The sequence below is a fragment of the Tyto alba genome, unplaced genomic scaffold (genome assembly GCF_018691265.1).
Source record: "Tyto alba isolate M040663 unplaced genomic scaffold, T.alba_DEE_v4.0 Super-Scaffold_7, whole genome shotgun sequence".
Lineage (NCBI taxonomy): Eukaryota > Metazoa > Chordata > Aves > Strigiformes > Tytonidae > Tyto > Tyto alba.
In genome coordinates, this window is record NW_024881328.1 from 19,080,098 (window position 1) to 19,101,179 (window position 21,082).

Genomic DNA, 21,082 nt, shown 5'->3' on the forward strand with positions numbered 1-21,082 from the left:
CATGACTTCACAGGCCAGGAGAGGGTGTGCCTTTGCACCTTGTACACTCCTCCTCAGAAGATCTGAGCTTTTTTTCCAGCTGTGCATACACAGTTAGACTCAGAAATCCTACAGCTAATGGAAACATTTACTGTGCTCATTAGAGAATATGCACACAGAGAAACCGAAAGCAATTTTACTCTGCTTCTATGCTTTAACTAATTTCTTCTTGCATTAGATATCTTGCTTTATATTCAATAAAAATGCATAGAATGTTTTTGTTGCTGTTTTTATCTTCAATATTTTGTTTTGTGGTAAATCATATATACAGATATACAGCCAGTCTCATATTGGAGAATTTAAGAACCAGGATTTAAGAAAGCCTGGAAGCCAGAGCTCCCATTGGCTTCACACAGTGGTAGAATCTGTCTTCATTACTTATATAACTATATTTTATATTCTGTCCAGACACACACACACATACAGGTAGGCACCAGGGAACAACTTATTAAAATTTCTGCTCTCTTCCCTGAATGTCATGCTGGTAAGACAACAGAAAAATAAAAAATATTTTTCATTTGCATCTTTCCGTGCCCAAATTGAAAATCTGTTAATAAGCACAACAAATGAAATCAGATTGATAAAACCCAATGATCTCTAGTCACTGCTCATTTCAGGTAGGAGGAGAACAACATTTCCTGGTGGATTGTTCCTGTGAAAGAACTAGACACATTTGCGAGAATAGCACTGTTTCTCTGCAGAGAAATTTTGTTTACTATTGTGAGGCCAAGTTTATCATCAGATGCAAATGTACGGTCAAAAAAACTCAAGTGCTTTAATTACAATAGAGTAGATGCTTTGACTGTGAGTCACTGAGAGGCTCTAACAACTTTCTAGTCTAGTGGGAACAACTTGCCACTGATGCTATTAAAAACCAGTCAGGCCAGGTAACTTGGCCTTTGATATAGAGAAAGGCAGGAAAATTCCCAACTATTCATCTTTCTCCTCTATCTCCTTAGAATCTCAACATAGAAGAACTCAAAATTTAATCGAAATTAATTAAATCGATGAGTGTACAGCAAATCACATAAACTGACTTGAACACGTTGAGACACTCTTGTCCTTACTTTGGAATAAAGTTTACTTAGATCAAGACCAGTCCAATTCAAATTGAACATTGTCTATGCAGGTTTCATGTGGATTATCCAGCCCACAATAAATTCCCAGCTGTATTTTGGAATGAGTTTCCTGAGTGCTGCTACTGGACAAACCCTAAGGGACAGTCTTTCCACAAGTTCTTTTGGGATGGTGACTAATCACCCCCAGTAAATACTACATTCAGTGAGAAGGCTCACTCTCTGATAAAGCCCGATATCTGCCAGATCCAGGGCTCATCAGAGCGTGAATACAAAACCTGTAGCCTATGGGAGGGAGATGATCAACTGGTTCTTGCAGCTGCTCTCCCAGACAGCTTGAAGCAGTAGCTGCCAGTCCTCTAGGAGGAATATGAGAGGTACCTACCACTGTATCGGTAAAAAGTCAAATTCTCTTGCTTGATCATGGTTTATTTGATTGTCACGTTGTGTGGTACCTCATGACATGCTACCACAGAGGACTTGATCTTCCTGCGGACATTGGCAGGTGAGGGGAAGTGTGTCAAAAGTTTTTGTAACAATTCATTGATTTTAAGAATTACTAGGATTCTCAGCCTGAACTGTTGTTTTCCTGGTTTGATATATTTTCAGGATTAACTTCTCTATCATCTTTGAGATTATTGGGGATTTTTTGGTGTTCTTTTTTGTTTGGTTGGTTTGTATTTCCTGTTTGGTTTGAGGTGGGGTTTTTTTTTTTGTTTTCCTTTTTTCTTTTTGTTAATCTGTCCTTTTTCAAATCTACCATAACCTAAAATAGAAGAAACTGAGAGTTTGTTACATGGTAATTATACTATAATTATAGGTCTGATTTTTAAGTCAGCTGAGAGTTTTAGAGAAAGCAAGTTTTAACCTCTCACCTAAGACGATCAACAGGAGACACACTTTGTCTTTGAACTAGAGCTATTAACTTCGAAGCCCAAAGTCTACACTTTTCCAAATACAGGTAACATCCAACTGCTGAACACTAAATAGAATTTTCTTGTTTCTTCATACATGAAGACCTTGGGGTTATTTACGCTCCTACCTATTCTAAATGTGGAAATAGTAATGAAAAAATCCACTGTTGAGAAAAGTTGCCCTGTGGAAAAATGTCTTTTTCAAAAAATACATCATGCCTTGAAAACTTAATCTCTCTGAATACAGAAATGTCTTGAAACTGTTTTAAATTTTCTAACTGAAAATCTAAACTATAGTGTAAATAGCATGAAGAAGGGAGAGATTGCAATGAAAATCGGGTTTTGGTTGTCTGCTTTTGCATGATGACTGGTAGAAGTGAGAGACTGAGCCAACTTCAACAAAGTTCTCATCTACGGAGATCTTTGAAAATCCAAAGCCTTTATATTTATCTACACTACTTGTCTTTATTGTGCTTTTGTTGCTATCTGTCAACATTAGCAGATACATAAATCAATGAAAACACAGAAGAAAAGTTTCTAGACACAAACTGTTCCTAAAAACAAACAAAACCAAAAGAAGTATAGACTTTTGGGGGATAGAATACATTTTAAATTGCATACCATGAGGATAAACTATGCAATTGTATTAGTTTCAGTTTTCACAATCCACTGTGAAATCCAAGAGAACATGATCTTATTGTGTGCCTGGAGAATACAATGGGCTTTAAATACAGTTCTGTCAAGGGTGCAGAGGAATGTTCCTTTCCTCAGAGCAGGAAATTAGCAGACATCAAAATACACCATTTTTCATTAGAGGAAGAAAATAATTAAAGATATTAAAGAGAAAATAGACACTTTGCCATGTAGTTCCAAAAAGATATTACTGCTGTTACACTTACAGAATGGATGGATCTTTAGCTTTAAGTAAATTGTGCAATTTAGGGATCACTGTATAAAAGAATGCCATATGTAATCAATCAGAGTTCCAGAAATAGGTTGCTTACAGCACTCATCCATTAACTCATTTCCTTGAAAAGTAAAAGGATCACAAATAGAAGAAAATCCAGATGTTAAATCTCATATGCTGTCTGGGGGGAAAGGAGTTATAAAATAAGCCCTAGGATATGCCAAAGCATGAGAAATTTTCTGAGATTCATCAAAACATGTGAAAACAATGATAAAGACACATGACAAAATGTAAAATAAAGAAAGAACAATAAAAGTATATAAAGAAAAATACATTAAATTTTACAATCTTTATTCAAGGTTAAATAACTCTTTTTTTACAGAAACCAGTTGAGGTGATTACCTGTTTCTTTCAAATAGAGTATGATAAAAATTGTCTCTTTTTTTAACTTGTAGAATGTGTGTGATAAGCTTTGTGGGACAATAACTCCCCTATGCCCACTGCAAAACAAACTTGAACTTCTGTATAAAGGCAGACAAAAAATAGGGAATATTGCACTTGGCATCCGAGTCTTGTATCCCAGACTAATTACCCACTAGTTATATTACAAAATGAAGTTGAATGAAGTCTGGACATATACAATACAGGTTAAAATGCCACTTTTATAAATCAAATGAAAAATTATCCATTTAACATACATTACTGAAATTACCATTCTACAGGTTGTAAAGGACACACAAATACCATAAAATTGCTAATGCTTATTCTTTTATTCAGTTTAACTCTTCAGTGAATAGAAGTAAAAAAATGTTTTGGCCACTCTCAAGGTCCAGCCTCAGGTCAAAACAATATTTATGAAAACAGCATAAAGACTTTTTCATCCCACTCACCACACACAAACCCCCTCATAATTTGGTGGAGAAAAAAAGAGAAAAAGGGGAACTTTGGTACACATGCTACGAGATAAAAATAATATCGTTAATTAGAAAAGATGAACACCACTCTTTTAGGTGTTTTTAGGGTGAGTGCCAAGTAAGATCTTGAAAGTTCTTGAAATCTGGGGGTTTAGTAAAAATCTGTGATCTAAATTAATGCTGTGAAAAGGATGGCTTGTATGAATGAACCTAGTCCTTTGATATCCGTCAATAATAGAGACCTTACTCACCAAGCCCTTCTATTTCCTCTTTTCTAATGAATTCTTAATTATTTTAATTATTTCCATCCTGGTGATTTTGAAGGTGCACAGAACATTTATATTACAGTTAGTCACAGCATGGGGAATTGCAAAACATATTGCCTGATTTCTGTACATCTTTGATAATTTGGAGAGAGATTTCTAGGAGGAATGATTGGACTGTACCCATTGTCTACATACCAAGTTGGGCTTTTGCTGATGATCAGAAGATGCAAGTGATGGGAAGAGGGCGAGTAGCTTTGTGAAATGAAATATCCTGTAGGAACAGGGAATGTAGGCCACCAAGTGTTCGATATGAAATGCAAACACCACTTTGTTAATAACATTTGAATACTGAAATGTATTTCAGTATTGAAATGGGTGACCTACAGAAGAAGGGCTTTCAACCCTAATATCAAGCAGCAGAATCATCCTTCTCAGAAACAGAATTTAAAAGGTATTTAATAAACAGTATAGATTTTTATTACTTTAAAAGTAATACAAATATTTTACTCTCAGAGAAAGTTTGTCATTTGATGACTTCTACATGAAAAACAAAAGCGTAACAGATAATTTACATGGGCTAAATCCAGATTTCCCTAGTCACTTAGGCAATCCTGACCCAAGTAGAATCTGAGACAGAATCCAGCAACCAGCTTTGCTTGCCGTGCAGTTATCTGGGTACCAGGGAAACGGGATTTGGTTCCACATGTAACTCGCACTGACACCTGTGGGAGTCTAGAGGCTGGAAGGGCCACAGATGCAAGCCTTTGGCTGTGCACAGCTTCCACTATGAGATATACAAGTCTACTGAAGAATGCAGATGTGAACCTGTAATTAATCTGTTCCCATTTAATGACAGCCATCATTTCCCTCACACTGCAATAATTTTGGAGTTAGTATGTAGTTATAGCAGTCACCTTCTTCCCAAAGGCATCTGATACTGTTTATTTCTCTTTGCACAGAAATATATACTATAGATTCTAATCCACTAACAGACAATATCAACCAGTTTGTTTAAACAAAACAATCTTTGTAAACCAAAACTAATAGTTTCACTGAAACTAGATCCTTATCTGCAGCCATTGACTCCAGTAGGCTTTGGATCAGGCCCTAAAACAGGCATGGGTCAGAGATAGCTAATATATCAGTCTTGTATCCAGGAATTGCAGAGGATATAGCGACTGAAGTTGCACAGAATTTGTAAATATTTATTACAAAATGGGCATCAAGTTTGTTTGATCAAGTACATGGTTTATCATAGGGAATGTATGTAATTATTTGTCTGTGACTGTGTCAATGTACCTTTGATTTCTAAGTCTTCTTTTTTAAGTGCATTCATATGTGCATTTTGATCATCTGTTCCAGAATGCTAAACAATGCAGAAGAAAAGTAATATTAAAAAGTAAAGTACATTATTATTAGCTTAAAATAGCCCAATGTTGTAACTGTTTATGCTAGCATGTTAGGTGATTTTGTTGGGGCTTTTTTTTCTTAGTGCAATGCCTAATAACAGCATTACAATTTAAGAATTTATGGGAAATCATTAGTAATTAGCTAAAACTGAGATTTTAAAATCCTCATTAATGTCATGGAAATGAATATGAAGTGTAATCCATAGGTCTATTTATTGCTTAGTTTGAAAAAAGAACCCAAAAAACAAAAAACCAAAACCAAACTAAACCAAAAAAAAACAGCCCAAAAGAGCTGAATACATGATTTCACACATGAATAAATGGTTTGACTTCTGGGCACTGAAAGAACCTCACAATTTTGGATATATCAACAAAAGAGTACTGTCTTGTATGTGATATTGGGTCCTTGTGTGTGAACTTTTCCTGCATGTAAAGGGCTCCTGCAACAGTTCATGTAATGGTCCAGCGTGAGAGGTTTATTTTGAGTGTCTAAACAGGATGTAAATGGTGAAATGGAGTTCTGGTAATATTCTGGTTTAAAGTTTCTCTACCGAGGTCTCTAATTTACAAATATGCCTCTCGCTCTGGATCCTCTCTTCTAGAATTTAAAGGAAAGATTGAAAACAAACAAACAAATGCAGTCTATGCCTGGAACAGAAAACAACTCTGCAAGTGAATAACGGCTTGATTTAGTTTTCCCTGAGTTAACCCAGGGACTGGGTTCTTAAAGAACATCAAACAGTACCAAGGATAAGGGAAGAGGGAAACAAGACAGAGGAATTAGAGAGGAGATGTTTCTGTATACCTTAGATACACAGAAGATAAACAATAACACTACATGTTTCTGATAAAAAGTTATTCAGTCACACAGGTGATACGAGGAACCTCTAAACCCAGTAGTTGAGGCAGCGTTCATGAAAAAATTATTTTTTAAAATTTAAACCAGCCCACTAAATAGACAGGGACAAATACATTCCTAAACACAAATATATGGGATTGTGTGTATGAACAAAGTAATATACAGCTCACTGTATATACCTAATTTCACAAAAAATAGGCTTACATATGATAACTTTGCATTCTCAGTATTAATGAGAAAAAAAGGTTTGTGATTTTTTTTCAAAGATGGGGATTTTAATATTAAAGGGTTTTTTTTAATATTTCTACTAACCTTTACCACTAATATGTTATCTATAGTTTTCCCAACACAAGATATATTTTCTCTAACAGAATGATTATACCACTGCAACGTACAAATACCATATGCTCAGCTGAGAAGAAACAAGTGTTTTTAGATTTCCTGCCAGTAAAACTAAGTTTGTAGTGTCAGAGGTGCTAATAGAAATCTGCAGCCATGGTCCCTTTTTGCTTTTCTTGGTTCTTGTAAGTTACATTTTTAAAAGTGGTTGTTGAGCCTCTGTACAGTGGATTTGTTTCCTAAAACAAAAACAAAAACAAAACCAGAAGAAATGGGAGTCATGCAGTGTTTAACTCATCTCTCCATTGCTTCAGCTGAAAGCAGATATAGCTGCACACCACTGCCTTGAGCAAACCTCTTCAGCAAAGGGATCATTTTTGTCCATGATTCCTGACCCAGCGTTATGATGCAGGTCATACATGCACCAGCTAGTACCACTCTGCTTCCCAATGTGCAGAAGAAGATGATTTACACTCTTCTTCATGAGAAATTTGGGCCAGACATCTCCCTGCCCAGCAACATGTTCCCAACAGCAAGCGATGCAGGCTGCCCATGGAAAAGCTGATATACATTTCAAAAACCTCCTGGGTCAGAGGGTATGTCCTCCTATGGGTTTCTCTATAGACATTTTGAATCCATGCAAATTTTTACCATCCAGAATATTTTTGGAAATCAATCATATGCCCTAAGCAGGTGTTGTGTAATGATGTCTTTTGGTTTCTTTGGAGCCTGCTATCTCACAGTGCTTGCATGGGAAAATTCAGTGAACAAATGTCCCACCTTTAATTTTCCCAGTCATAATTTTAGAGACCAGTAACAGACCCTCTTCCCGCCGTTTATTCTCCATAGTGAGGACTTCTGGTCTATTCTTTGTACAGAAGTAATTTTGTACCTTTGATCATTTCAGAATAGCCTTCCGCAGCTCACATATTCCAAGCCACTGAAATTCAGACTGGTCTGTATGACCAGTATGAGTCACCACAAACCAGTCTAGGGTCAGGAACGCCTTTACTTCACATCTGCCTCCCAGATTAAAACAGTGCACATCATCAAACAATACTTTATCGAATACGTCCAATATAATTTGTGTATCAAATGTTGCGGTTGGACCATTCTAAAAGCACAGAGAGTGTCTCAGCGGTGAGGTGTGACTTGTCACAGTCCTCTTACTTGAGCCACACAGACCACCACCCATTGGGAGCAGGGCGGATCCCACCCGGGATTTTAATCCTGGCCTCTCATCATTCACTTCCTATCATTTCCTCTTGCAACAGAAAAGAAAATGAAAATGCTTCTGTCAAGTGTATCCTTCCCTTCACTCTTACCATATGTAGCTCTCCCAAAGGATTAAGAAAACATTCTCAGGTGACCTTGCCTGTAAGTAACTGATTTTTCCCATCTCAAAAGCTGAAAGGCTAGCTGTGTCCACTCTTGCAGAAATGTTGCAATCACAGGGTTTTGTACAAGAATGGAGCTGGGTGAACAGCAGCATATCTCCTGTCCTCCTGACACCCACCAGAAACGCTTACTCAACATGCTTTTTTTTTTTTTTTTCAAAGAGCCTCAGAAGTCTTAAAGCTTTTGCAGAAGAGCAAAACAGTCAAGGGCAGAAAGGAAAGAAGAAAAGGGAACATGTGGTATAAGCTTGCATTAAACACCCACAAGCTATAGATAGAAGATAAGTCCTGAATTTCTCTGGCCTTTTACCTACATTTTGGACAGTTTACATTCACTGCTCCTCTCTTCATGACAGAGGCCATCAATAATCTCTCTTTCCTAAAACAGGCTCCATTTCTGGGAAGAGGGACACACCTCTGATAATTGCATAGGCAGCAAACAAATTTGCTAAAATTAATCAAAGGCAAGGTACTAATTAAAAAAGAACTAATAAAAAAGTGTTATCTACATGCTTTTACATGTGGAAGAAATTAAATCAGGAGGTTGAACTCTACTTTTCATCCCTAAAAATTATGACTTTACTTTATAGAATACTAAATGTAGTGAAAACTTACCAGGAAAATATATCAATTTAAAAGAACAAAACCAAGACAGAATTTTAAAGGCAGTTGTGCATCATGCAACTACATTAAAGAACTTCATATAAAATCGATGCATTTAACATACCGTTTGCCATTTAACTTTAGATTTTTCTGCTTCAAACTTGGCCACCTCTTTTCGGTCTTGAACTGACACCAGTAATTTCCATATACAAAGTAAAACAATGCCAATGAGAAGGATAGCAAGGGTGACACCCACCATTATCATTGGAATATTTGGAAGTTGTGGACAGTCTGTGGAAACAAAACCAATTACGACTGTGGATATCCAATCAACAGATTTTAGACAAAAGTGCTAAGGGGTATGCTGGGGTTCTCATTTGCTGCAAGCTGTGCATGCCTTTTCCTTCAGGTCCATGTGATTTTGCCCCCTGCTAGCTTGCTAAAGGGTTTGTGAAACTGGCTGAAAAATATCGCATTAAAATGTTAAAACATTTAATTGGTAACTTCTTCCACTGCTCTTTTACTGTGTCAATTAGCAGCTGCTGGATACAGACCCAGAATCTGAAAAGTTAGAAAATTATATTCAGATCTGTATGAATACGATTCTAAAAATCAGGATTGAGTTGACGAGATTATGAATTTTGTAATGTTACAGCTGAAGCTCTACTTCAATTAACGGATATTCAGTGTGTTGCAAAGGAAAAGATTCTAGCAAGATCTATATCAGGGTAAAGTCACCAATGTTATTGAGGAAATAGAGGAAACTGCATTTCACCCATGAAAAAAATGAGGAAAAAATTCCATTAGACTTGCTGAAAATGTTGAACTGAAGAATTTGAAGGAATTTTGCATTTCAAGTTCTGCAATAAATTTTCTCATGCAATATTTCAGAGAGTCAAAACTTGACAAAACACAAAGAAGATTGATTATGTTAATATTAAAAAGTATTGCTTATGAAAGTCAGTGAACACTAGTGTTTTACAAAATTTTATGCTGAACCATGGTTTAAGGCCACTGAAAAATTAATTTCAGTCTTACTTGGCTTACATGATTGTATTTCACATTACTTTTTTGCTTGATGTCATCATTTAACTAATTCTGAGCAGTGGGTTAATGCTCTGGCTACTGGTGCCATCTTGACTTTGCTTCCAAAAATAAAATCAATTTCTAGAGCATTTCTGGAGGTCTCATCTCAGGTCACATTCACGTGCATCACAGCTGCCATAACACAATAGTTTCAAAGCATGGGAGCAGAACAGTGTATAACAGCGAAGCTGGTTATTGTAGAGTTGCGGGAGGGCCACTACATGAAATTTAATGAAATGTGCCTTCCTTGAGATATTTCTTTCACTCTTTTTTTTTTTTTTTTTTTTTAAGATCTACTTAAAATGCTTAATAAATGTATTTGATAAAGAGAAAATCTTACCCTTACATTCTTGAGTCTTAGAGGTGTAGTTTACAAAGGGGTGTACTTCTTTAGTACTAGCTTTGTTACAACCATCTTTGCTGTAATAGTAACCTATACAAAACCAGACTGCTTTTCTTATGCTAGAAGCTTCTTTTCTGCATGGTGAAATTACTTTCATTCTCACATATAAGCTAGAGAAAAGCTACACAAAGGGTTAACAAAGTAGATGCCATTTGTGCCAACAGAATGAGGTTACAGATCTACATAGTTTTCCCTAAACTTAACTAATATTTAGTATTGAGACACTGGGTGTGTCAAAGAAAAACAAAACAAAACAAAACAAACAAACAAAAAACAAAACAAACAAACAAAAAAAAACCAAACCCAAAACCCCAAACATTTTTATTGCCCGGAAACTAAACTAGCAGCAGAAAAGTGATTTTTATGTCTCCTGTCCTCCATGATTAGGAGCTTTAATGAAAAATCAGTAGTGAAACAACAGTAAATACAGAAGTAATGTTAAATGAGAGTATATAAAGAGGTCTGTTGAATATCTGTTATTGATGCAAAATACTCTAAACTTAATGATACTGCAACATTAAATATAATTATAAATATATTTTAGAATTTCATCAGATATACCCAATCAGATAGTCTTTTGGATATCTGTCCATCTATGAAATGTATGTAATTCCAAAGTGAATTACAGTTTTCTCATATAATGCAAATGAGGTTTGGTATCATCATTTTTGAACTGCATGGGGCTTTAGAAAAATTAACTTACTCTTGCAGCCCAGGAACCATTCTGTCCACCTTTCATGAAAGGCCAAGTATTTATTTTACTACATCATTAAATAAGTACTTGAGGAGGTGCTTTTTTGGCTGAGCAGAGAAGAGCTACAAACACAAGGAGGTGCAGTGCTGCTTAAAAGAGCTCAGCTTCTAGATAGCTCAGCCTGTCTGTGTTTTTAAATCAAATTTCACATAGAAAAAGCAATATTCACTGCTTACCTTTCTGTTCTATGTTATGAATGAGTGTCCTTCCCTGTTCATCCATAGTAAGTAGAAATGTGGTTATACATTCATTTTCCCCCTGCAAAGAGCAGGGAATGGATTTATCCTCTGAATAATCTGAAGAGGGAGGGAAAAAAAAGTAATTCATCAGATCAAATGAAATTTAACTTGTAATAACAGGAGAGACTGCTGGCATCATGTGTGTCACAGCCTCATCTGTGGATGGTAAATAGTGAAAGACAAAAGGAGAAATATCCTCGGAGTTTCTACTAAACTTAATGACTTTTCTTCCAACCCAAGCTTTGTTTTGTTTCTGATTTTTCACTTACATTCCCAAAGAACTGATGCAAGTGTTGCCAATCTGCACTGACCATCTAGTGCACCTTATTAGTCTAGTGTCCTGTGAATGTCAATGAATTGGAAGTGCTTCCACAATGCTTAACCACCAGCTGTCTAGGAAATATAATAGTTCCCAATTATAGGACAAAGTAAGCAGTATGTTCTCTTTGGTTTACAGCTACTCCTATCATGCCTAGATTATGTTTCAGAAGCAGATATACAGATATCAAACATCAATGGATACTGTTAGAAGGGCTGCTGTTTATTTCTTCCACAATAGCCGTCTCAGAGATCAGTGTGTTCAGTACTGTCACAACAGTAAATATAAATTAATAACAGAAAACTATGTTTCTGGGATCTTTGTAATGTGATGCCAGGGGAAGCAGATAAAAAGAGACCTGGGTGACAGTCTGCCCCCATTTATTTGTTTCTCCATTTAATATAGATCTGCCCAAAAACTTAATCCATTTTTTTTTCCAGATGATTCCTAACTGGGAAACCTTTTCTGCTGAGAAAAGTTAATTCAAAGGGAACAGGAAGACAGGAGGAAGCTGGCTGTGAAGGACAATATAAAGCAAATAAGATGATCGAAAATTGAGACCATGTGTCCAGAGCCAGAAATGACGTAATTCGGAACATAACCACTATATAATATTTTTACAGAGCAAAAATATCTGACCTTATATCTTATACCACCTCTAGGGCTGAATGCTTATTATGTTTCCATATAACCCATGATTTGAATAGCATTGGAATTCTAGGTATGCTTTTCAATACATTTGTAGGAAAACTTATTAGGTTTTATTTTTAAAGGTAAAAAAACCTCACAGTAAGCTTCTCAAACATTTCTTTAAAAGTAATTGTCACTCTCCATTATTTCTTACTCATTCAAAACTCTTACTGAAATTTCATAAGCAACTGTGCTAAAAACCTTAAGCCATCAAACTTTAATACGAAGAGTAATGAAACATAACATAGGAATCAGACAGGAATCAGAGTTTATAGAAAACTGTGGCACATAAAGAAATAACTGTTTACTTATTTTTTTCTCATATTTCTTATTATCATAAGGTTTGGTCTTATAGAATACATTATTAGACACCATAGGAAAAACAGAAGTATAAATAGTTGACTACCCTACAGTCCTTTTATCTGCTTGTTATAACAAGAGAACCACATCTGTTTGGATTTTAATGGAAACATGCTCTTGATTTGTGATAATCTTGTATTTAACCTGTTGCCTGTCCTTGGTAGTAAAGCAGTGTGTTATCTGTCAAGGCGACAGGCAGACAAGACTTGCTGATATAACAAGATGTGGTTTTGTCAGAAGGGCCACAAACTGCAGACTGAGTGTACTGAATTAATGGCACTCATTGCTAGGTCACAATTCCAGTAACACTGTCACAAGTTTTGCAATATTTGTTGTTTCACAACTCTTTTAAGTAAGCAGATCCAAAGAATATTAGCTTGCTTTTAAGAAAAAAAAAAAAAAAAAAAAAGGAAAATGGTAGTTTTTAGCTATCTTGAAGGCAGAGAAAAACTTGCGGGCATATTCCAAATATCAACCAGAAGGCAGTAACTGCAAATATATTAGTTATTTTTAAATTGTAATTTTAAATTTAATGTCATAATTTGAGACCAAGGGAAGCAGAAATCTGTTTATGTTCAAGGATGCAGAAATTAAAGCAAAGATGCCAGTTCAAGCTATTCAGAGCCCAGCTTATGCTTAGGATTTTTGTTTCTCTGATGTTATTTTTAGGATGAGGGATCGCTAAGAGAGACTATTGCATAGATTAGTTTAGGTTCATCAGCACAAAAATTTGCCTAGGCAGGTAACTCCTGTAATTTACACCTGTATAATTTTCCATGTTATGCAGTGAATCATCATACTTTTCCCACTTCTGCCTGCAGCCTAATTCCATTAATTTAAATGGTATTTGAAACCACTGGAGTCACTGGAAGAAGAACTGGTGGCAAGCTGGAGCCTTGAAGTACAAAAGACTGATTCCTAACAGATCCATTGATAAAAGATTCAACAACAACAAAAACATACTGTAAATTTAAATGTCATTATGCCCTTTCTTGTTTGTCTTTTGCTCAACAAACTGCTTTTTTTGAACAGTTTCATCTCACTTTGAGTCAGACAGATCAGTGCTGATATGGAGCTTTATTCAGGCTCCAGCATCCACTTTGTTGCTACGCTGGGACTTTGTGTGGTGTCAACATGATGGGGTAGGAAAAACTCAGTTTCTCCAAGGAAAGTGTAACTGTCCCTGTTGAGCTTGTGGCAGGAGCAGCCTGGTGCCCTGTGGCTGGGGTGGTGGCAGGACCCCCTTTCTAGGAATTGCAGTTCCTCCTGGGTAGCAAGTAGAGCAACAAGGGCTCCTCTTACAGCCATCTGGCAAAGCAAGGATTAGCCCGGTTTAACATTCAAATATTAAAAATGGATGAAAATAAATATTCAGAAGCAATGTCTGCCATGGAGATAAGCCCAGTAAATGTGAAGCCACCAGCACCTCCAGAGCTGCTGTGCCACCTCATGCACTGCTGGGTCCCCAGGCAGAGAGGTCGCCCACGCTGGGGACCCTGCACCCAGGGAGCAGGGAGAGAAACCCCCGGCACCCGCAGAGCCAAAGCAGAAGAGGCAAAAGGCATGGCCCAGAGGCTAAAATAAGCATTCCCAGGAAACAGGAAAATGTGAAGCCTACACTTTTTTTATTGCTCCACAGTTCCAGTCATCGTGTTGCAACATACGCATGCAAAAGAGAAAGCAAATCTTTAAAGTGCTATTATTTTATTTAACCTAGAGCTATTTCTAGTTTTCAAAAAGCCTTGAAGCATTAAAGAGACTGAAATATAAACCAGAAAAGAGTATGCTACCATGTGAACTTGCTCAATAATCTGTCTTAAATATTATGTGATGGTCTGGTTCTACCACTTCCTGAATTTTTTTTTGTTTAGGTAATACTGTTTTGATTTTAGGATATTTTTTTATTAATTATTATTTTGAAGATTATTATTTCCTCTCAGAACTTCTTAATGAGGCTACCTCTGTGCCAAAACAAATCCTTCAAGCTATTACACAAGCATTTAAGACTAAGTACAGTTTGCAACAGCTTTTTTTGGTTGTTTCTGGTTTTTTTTTGAGGGGTTAGGATGGCAACAGTTATCCAGCCTTCACTACAGCAGTTGCTGTAACTGCTGCAAATAAATTTCAAATCTAAAGAAGGAGCTGACAGTCCAGATCAGGCAAGCACAGGACATGAAAAAAAGGAAATAAGCAGGAACAGGAGATGATATTGTTATGCTGATATTCCTGTGACCTCTGTGTATATGACCAGAGCCACATAAACAGCTGTTTCTGCTCTTGATTAGTATTCATTAGATTTGAAAGTAGAATGTCTTATACATTCCTAGCTACAAATATCTGCCATCTGGCAATAGCAACTTGAAAACTTTGCTAACTACAGAGATACAATAAAAGTGCTTCTATGTTTTTGAAGCTTGAAAAGACATTTTTGTATTTGTAAACAAATACTGATGTCTAGAAAGGCAAAGTATGATAATTTTAATAAAAATACAAAATTAGAAGTAGTTTTCTTTATAAGGCAAATATTTGCAGCTTTTAATCTCTGTATTATGGAGTGATGTCATCAAAAACAAAAGGTGTAGCTTTGTTGGAAAGATGTACATCAATGAAATTTCTGCATGCATGCAGCTCTGGATGGCCTTCCAACAGTTTACAGACAAACCTAAGATGTGCATACAGCATTCTGCATTGTCATCCTAATTTTTATATTTGTCTTATTTACTGCTTATGGTATATCTGTGATGGAGATATAATTTACCTATATCCTGCCTCACCTAGCAACTGCATTTCGCCACAAGATTTGTACTAGAATTGCCATTAGAATAAATAAAAACTGCCTACTGAACAGGCAAGCACCTTCCTCTAAAGGAAATAAAAAGATGCACTATTCCATTTAAAGGTTGGTTTTTTTTTTTTTTTTTTTTCTGAGAGAACTATTTTATTCAAGATTAATTCCTGTTCCAGAAATTTCCATTGATGGAGGGCAGTTTTGAATTAAATTGAGCAACAGAAAGATGTGCTTAGCTTTTAGATTACTAGAAATATCTTTGCCACAGGTTGAAGGGCTATGTCTAGTTGCCAACTGTAATCAAGAGTCTGCGTAAGGACTGGAGTCAGGTTTTGCATTTGTGTGGTAAAAGAAGCCACACTGGAACTCGTGGAACAAGCGTGACAAATTCAGGGGATTTCATCAGCCACTGATTTTCAGGAACTGGTATTTATTAAATTCTATACTTTCTTACATAAACTGCTTAGGAAGTAGGCGTGATCCAATGAGTTAATTAACCTGGAAAGGTAATACCAGCCCTGATCTGCATTTCCTACCTACCACAGAAAGACTGTAGACAGACAGCAATTGCCTTATGAGCCTTAATATAATGCCCTGGCAGAAAAACAAGGCTACTTTCAAATATAAAATTACTGAAAGTGGAACCTATCACTAATCTCGCACACACAGAAAAGGAAGACTGAGTATACAAACCCTTTGAGGTGCTGACAGTTGCATCAACCAATTTGCATTTTTCACTGCATTCTCCCGGTGACTTGTCATCGGAAGCCAAGTGACATTCCACACAGCTCCTGTGCAAAATAATTCAGCAGCTCATCAATCTCTGCCTGTCACGAAGCAACAATATAAAAGCCAGTACGTATTCATCTGCATTTTAAAAAGAAGCTAAACAAAAGGTCTTGTGCTATGGATACAGTAGTTCTCAGAAATATGATAGGTTTTGCCACCAAAAAAAAAACCCAAACCCCACCTGAATAAAGGTATTGTGGATATGCTCTCTCTTGTCCTCTTTTCTCTCCCAGCTTATTAGCTACCAGACAGAACCTCAGGCAATGTTATTCATGTAGGTCTATCAAAGACAAGGGGTTACTCACACATAACATTCATTTTCAAAAATAAATATTCTGAACTAAGCTCACACTAAATACCAGCCGAAGGAATGCCTATCGGATGAACAATATCTGAAATTGACTTCAGAGAGATCAAGCTGGGGCACTTACTGTAAGTCTTCCTTTGTTGAAAGTCTATTGAATAATGTATTAAAACACTATTCAGGAGTCTCAACAGATGTCTGTTGAATGTGATTACTTGTCTCAGGAGTTACTTATTTAGATCCTAATTATACAAATGCAATTTATTGGAAAATTATTTACTTTATTTAATGGTGGAATCACTGAAATATAATTTAAAAACACAGAGTCTAAACCAATTCCTTTAGAAGTCTCTGAAAATCTTTCCAGAAATTCAATGAGGTTTTTAATAAATCCAAAGATTCTTCATGGAAAAGGGAAACAACCAACAGATTTCATATATGAAAATTTTTGATGCAAAATGTATCTTGCTGATTCTTCACAAATAGCTTCAGCCAGACTGAGGGGCTGAGACTCTGAGAAGCAGCCTGAAGGAATGATGGTTTAAAGAAAAGAAAAGAGAAGAGCTGCAACAAAACATCCCCCAAAAACTGGCCATCTCCTGTTGCATTGAGTTACATATATCCATGGGAATATGCTGAGGCTGCTGAGATTATCTTCACAGGATGGAGATGACCTTATCACTAGCTCTGGAGATGGTGAACAGTAAAAGCGAGAGGGTAATGGGATAGTCTCTATCTCATGGAGACAAATTCAGTGTTGTTGGTGTTTTTGTCATATTTGCCATGTTTCTCATACTACCACTTTTTTTTTCAGCTGCCTAGCCATTGATCTCCATCCCCTCTGACCTGGTCTTTCAGTTCTCTCGGTTACGCTACCCAGGTATTCCCAATGTTCTCTCTCTTCTGGAGTTCCCTGCCCTTCATTTCAGCAAGGGGAGACACTGAAACAGGGAGAAAGGATCCAACACTGCATACAATATACATGTTTAAATAGGCTAATGTAATGCCCATCGTGTAACTTTATATTTCTTATTCTCTGCCAAATTGGGCAGGGCAAAGCAGCAACATTGTCCTTTGTGTTTAGAGCAGTTGCATGCAGAAGTTCCCTTTGCTTAAATCTTTGAACAAATCAATAGGCTCACTTTTGTAGGTCAAATTTAGCACTAACATAAATGATGATTTAATCACATGCCATAGAATAACTTCTCATCTCAGATATAGTGTAGACTGCAACAGCAGGCATGAAAATACAGTGGCTGAGAGCTGGTATGGAAGAGATGGGCCTCAACTCAAAGTAAGTAGACGTGACATCATCATGAAACATTAATGCAACTTATTCCGACTCAGTTCTCAGCAAGCAAAATGAGAGTCATTAATAACATATATCCTGTGAAGCCTAATTCAACTTCTGACTTAAATTTCTATTGAAGACTGCTTATTTTGGACTAACTTTAGCCCTACAAGAGCTCACATAATACAAGCATAAGCATGGGTGTACTTAGAGTGGTCAGCTCTATGTCACACATATTTTTGGTTGCTTTTCCTATCATGCACTGTAGCATACACCACATATCACAGCAGGAAAGCTACATAAATTTTGTATGCCCAGTGAACAGAAGACACTCCACCATTTACAATCAATTTATCATCAACTTATACATGACATACAGCTACCCACTGATTTCGTCCCCAGACTATGACCCAGTTTATCATAGTTAGGCCTCTTTAATTCAGACAAGCTTAACTGAATTTGGATGATGAATTTGCACACGTGTAAAGCTTGAGCAGACAGCATGACCTTATTAATTATATTAAACATATATATTTATATATATATGCACATATATTAATATATGTGCATATTTTATATATTAAACATATATTAAATATATAAATATGCATGAGAATAGTAATACAAATGCCAAGTTTTTCTGTGGGTCCTCATTTTTGCTGTAGCACATATGCTGAGATGTTTTCATTCTGTACTGTGGACTGGAAGGAGGTTCATCTGTTTTTGTCTGATGTTATCATATAAGGCCACCACCATTCTGATTAGTTGTACAGCCAGGGACAGCAGTGGAATTGTGATATTTTACTTGTGTTGCTTGAAGGTGATTAAATTGTTTTCCATAAAGTTCTTTTGTACAAGAGTAATGCTGATAAATTGTTGATGTATGAGTTACAACTATCCCTCTCAAAGGGCAAAGAAGCTCTTGGGTTCTGGTCTGTAAATCCAATTTACAGTAGCAGCAGCAAGCAGACTGTTGAGACAGTGTAGGAAATTGATACTTGGATGACACAAACACCAGAGACATAAAACCAGCACATTACCGCCTGGAACTGCAAGGGTCACTGCAGAGAGGGCATTTTTCACACATCTGGCCTGAAGCCCCCGGATGGGTGCAAGCACACGACCCACAGACGCATTCGCCTCTCCCACTGCACAGTGTCCCATCCTCAGCAATGCAGGAGCTGATGTCAGTTGTGCAATTACAGTATTCACCAGTCCATCCACTGTGGCACATGCATTCCCCACAATCACAGTCACCATTGCCTGGAAAAACATTTATTACACTTCAAATCAGTCTCAATAAGAATCTGAATGATAGCCTTTAAAATCATTCTCCTTAATAGCAGATATTTTCTCCTCTCCAACTCTTTTCTCTCTTAAACATCTTTTTTCCTCCTCTAGTTTTTTCAGTTTTAAGCCAGAGGATCAAATTTTCGCTTAGACTGGCTGTAAGCCAGTGCAGCTCCATTCTCTTCACTGGAGTCCTCCACATAGTTCTTATCTCCTGACAGTGCACAACCTAATGGGTAAATCCTCTTTCATTTATAGCAGCATAATTTCAGCCTATCTATTCAGCACAATCTCTTTGCTGGTTCCTGCCAGTTTAATGCTATTCCCATTGTTTCAATAGAATCACTTCTGATTTATAATGGTATAGCCCAGGAAAAAAATTATAAATACAAGTCCTCAAATTCTGATTGTATCTGACTAAGATAAACCAAGAATCATTGAGGTTAGTGGGTTAAAGTTATAAAAATATCAGAATTATTGTAAAAGAGATTAATTAAGATTACTATGCTTTGATAATTATATCTGAGTGAAACTGTGCACTGGCTAACACCGATGTACGTCAATACGCTTACCTAAACTTCCTTGGAGCTACAATCATCTGCAGCCATTAAAAGTCTGACCCAGCGTGATGGTAGCTGATATGCTTCATTAAAGTCATGCCAACTTAGACTAGCTACAGAGTGGTTAAAAGTGTCTTATTTTCAAATTTGAAAACAGGGTTAAGAATTGTTTCCCGTTTCAGGTCTAAAGATCATTCAGAAATGTTAAATTACATTTTATACGGAATTGATTACCACTGAACAGCTGACGAAAATACAGGTTCACAAGCTCATAGCTAAGGGCGAGCCAATAAAGCCCTAAAATGCAGACGCTAGAAAGAGTGCCAGGGGACCGTACCTCCACACGGGAGCCCTCTGTGCCTCACGCACGAGAAGTCGTCGCATTCGCAGCGCGGCCCGTACACCTTTCCGTAGAGGGACGGGTGGCACACGCACTGCCCGCAGTAGCAGTCACCTCGCCCGCTGCAGGAGCTCTGCTCGGCCGAGCCCTTGCAGGAGCCGGCGCCCACGGAGCTCTCGTCGCATTCGCAGCGCGGCCCCACGTACCCCGGGCTGCAGACGCACACCCCGCACGCGAACGATCCTTTCCCTTTGTTGCATTTTGGGCTGCTCAGCTCCGCCTTTGCCTGACAGTTACAGCTGCACTGGGGATAAATTTCCATTTCCAGCGTGTCACTGAGCCCCACTGGTTTTATGACAATATGCCTTCTGGTTTTTTCACAAGAGGAGAGACTTACAGTCACATTGAAAGAGACCTGGAAGAGAAAATGGTGGCTGCTCAGAGCTGCAGCACATGTAGCTCTGCAGGCTGCTCTGGAAGCACTTGCAGAGGATGGAACAAGAGGGTCGTAGCTTATGCTTACTTTTCTGTAACTTGTTTGGAGGAAGATTATTTAATAAAGAACGAGCTCTCTACCTCCGTGTCCTAAGTTCTCTGGACTTCACGTCTTTTGAGAATTTGTTCTTTACTTACTGTGTCTCCCACTTTCACACGAGAGCATTTCCTCTGATGTGGAAAAAAGGTCCCATTGTTACAGATGGCTGTGAAAGAGAGATTGAGCCCTTCTGTCTCTCCCAAGATCTCCAGCTCGACCTCAGACCTCAGCTCCTTAAAGGAAAAAGGCGTGAGATCAATGAAGCGATAACACTGCCAAGCGCTGCTAATGCTCCACGTCTGTGTAATGTGGACTGTAACTTATCCCAGCTTACACAGGAGTAGATTTGTGGGTTTGGCACTTTATTTACAGACTTCTCTCTTGAAATAAAAATGGTGAACGAGCAAAACAAAGCAAGTGCTGACAGAACTGGCTTTCAGTAGAAAGCAGTAGTGGTATCAGTTTAATATCCGCTATCACGGGGGTAATTTCCTGCCCTTGCAGGAGAATAAATTCAATGTTTTATTAAACCATCTTTCATCACTAAGCACTCTGCTGACTGATACAGGTTTCCCTTCAGCTCTAGTCTTACTGAGAAACATATTTGCGTC

The 21,082-nt window shown here is 37.4% G+C and overlaps 1 protein-coding gene across 1 annotated transcript in view; it reads right to left on the bottom strand.

The window, feature by feature from the left end:
• Positions 1–3,687: 3,687 nt before the first annotated feature.
• Positions 3,688–21,082, bottom strand: part of ITGB6 (integrin subunit beta 6) — a 51,020-nt gene continuing 33,625 nt past the window's right edge. Inside the window, exons 11-17 of the mRNA XM_042784317.1 lie at positions 20,570–20,704; positions 19,934–20,351; positions 18,787–19,009; positions 16,056–16,153; positions 11,143–11,262; positions 8,848–9,014; positions 3,688–6,962 (exon numbers count right to left, since the gene is read on the bottom strand). Coding sequence (XP_042640251.1) covers positions 6,861–6,962; positions 8,848–9,014; positions 11,143–11,262; positions 16,056–16,153; positions 18,787–19,009; positions 19,934–20,351; positions 20,570–20,704 — 1,263 coding nt within the window. The 3' untranslated portion in view covers positions 3,688–6,860. The remainder of the gene's footprint in view (positions 6,963–8,847; positions 9,015–11,142; positions 11,263–16,055; positions 16,154–18,786; positions 19,010–19,933; positions 20,352–20,569; positions 20,705–21,082) is intronic.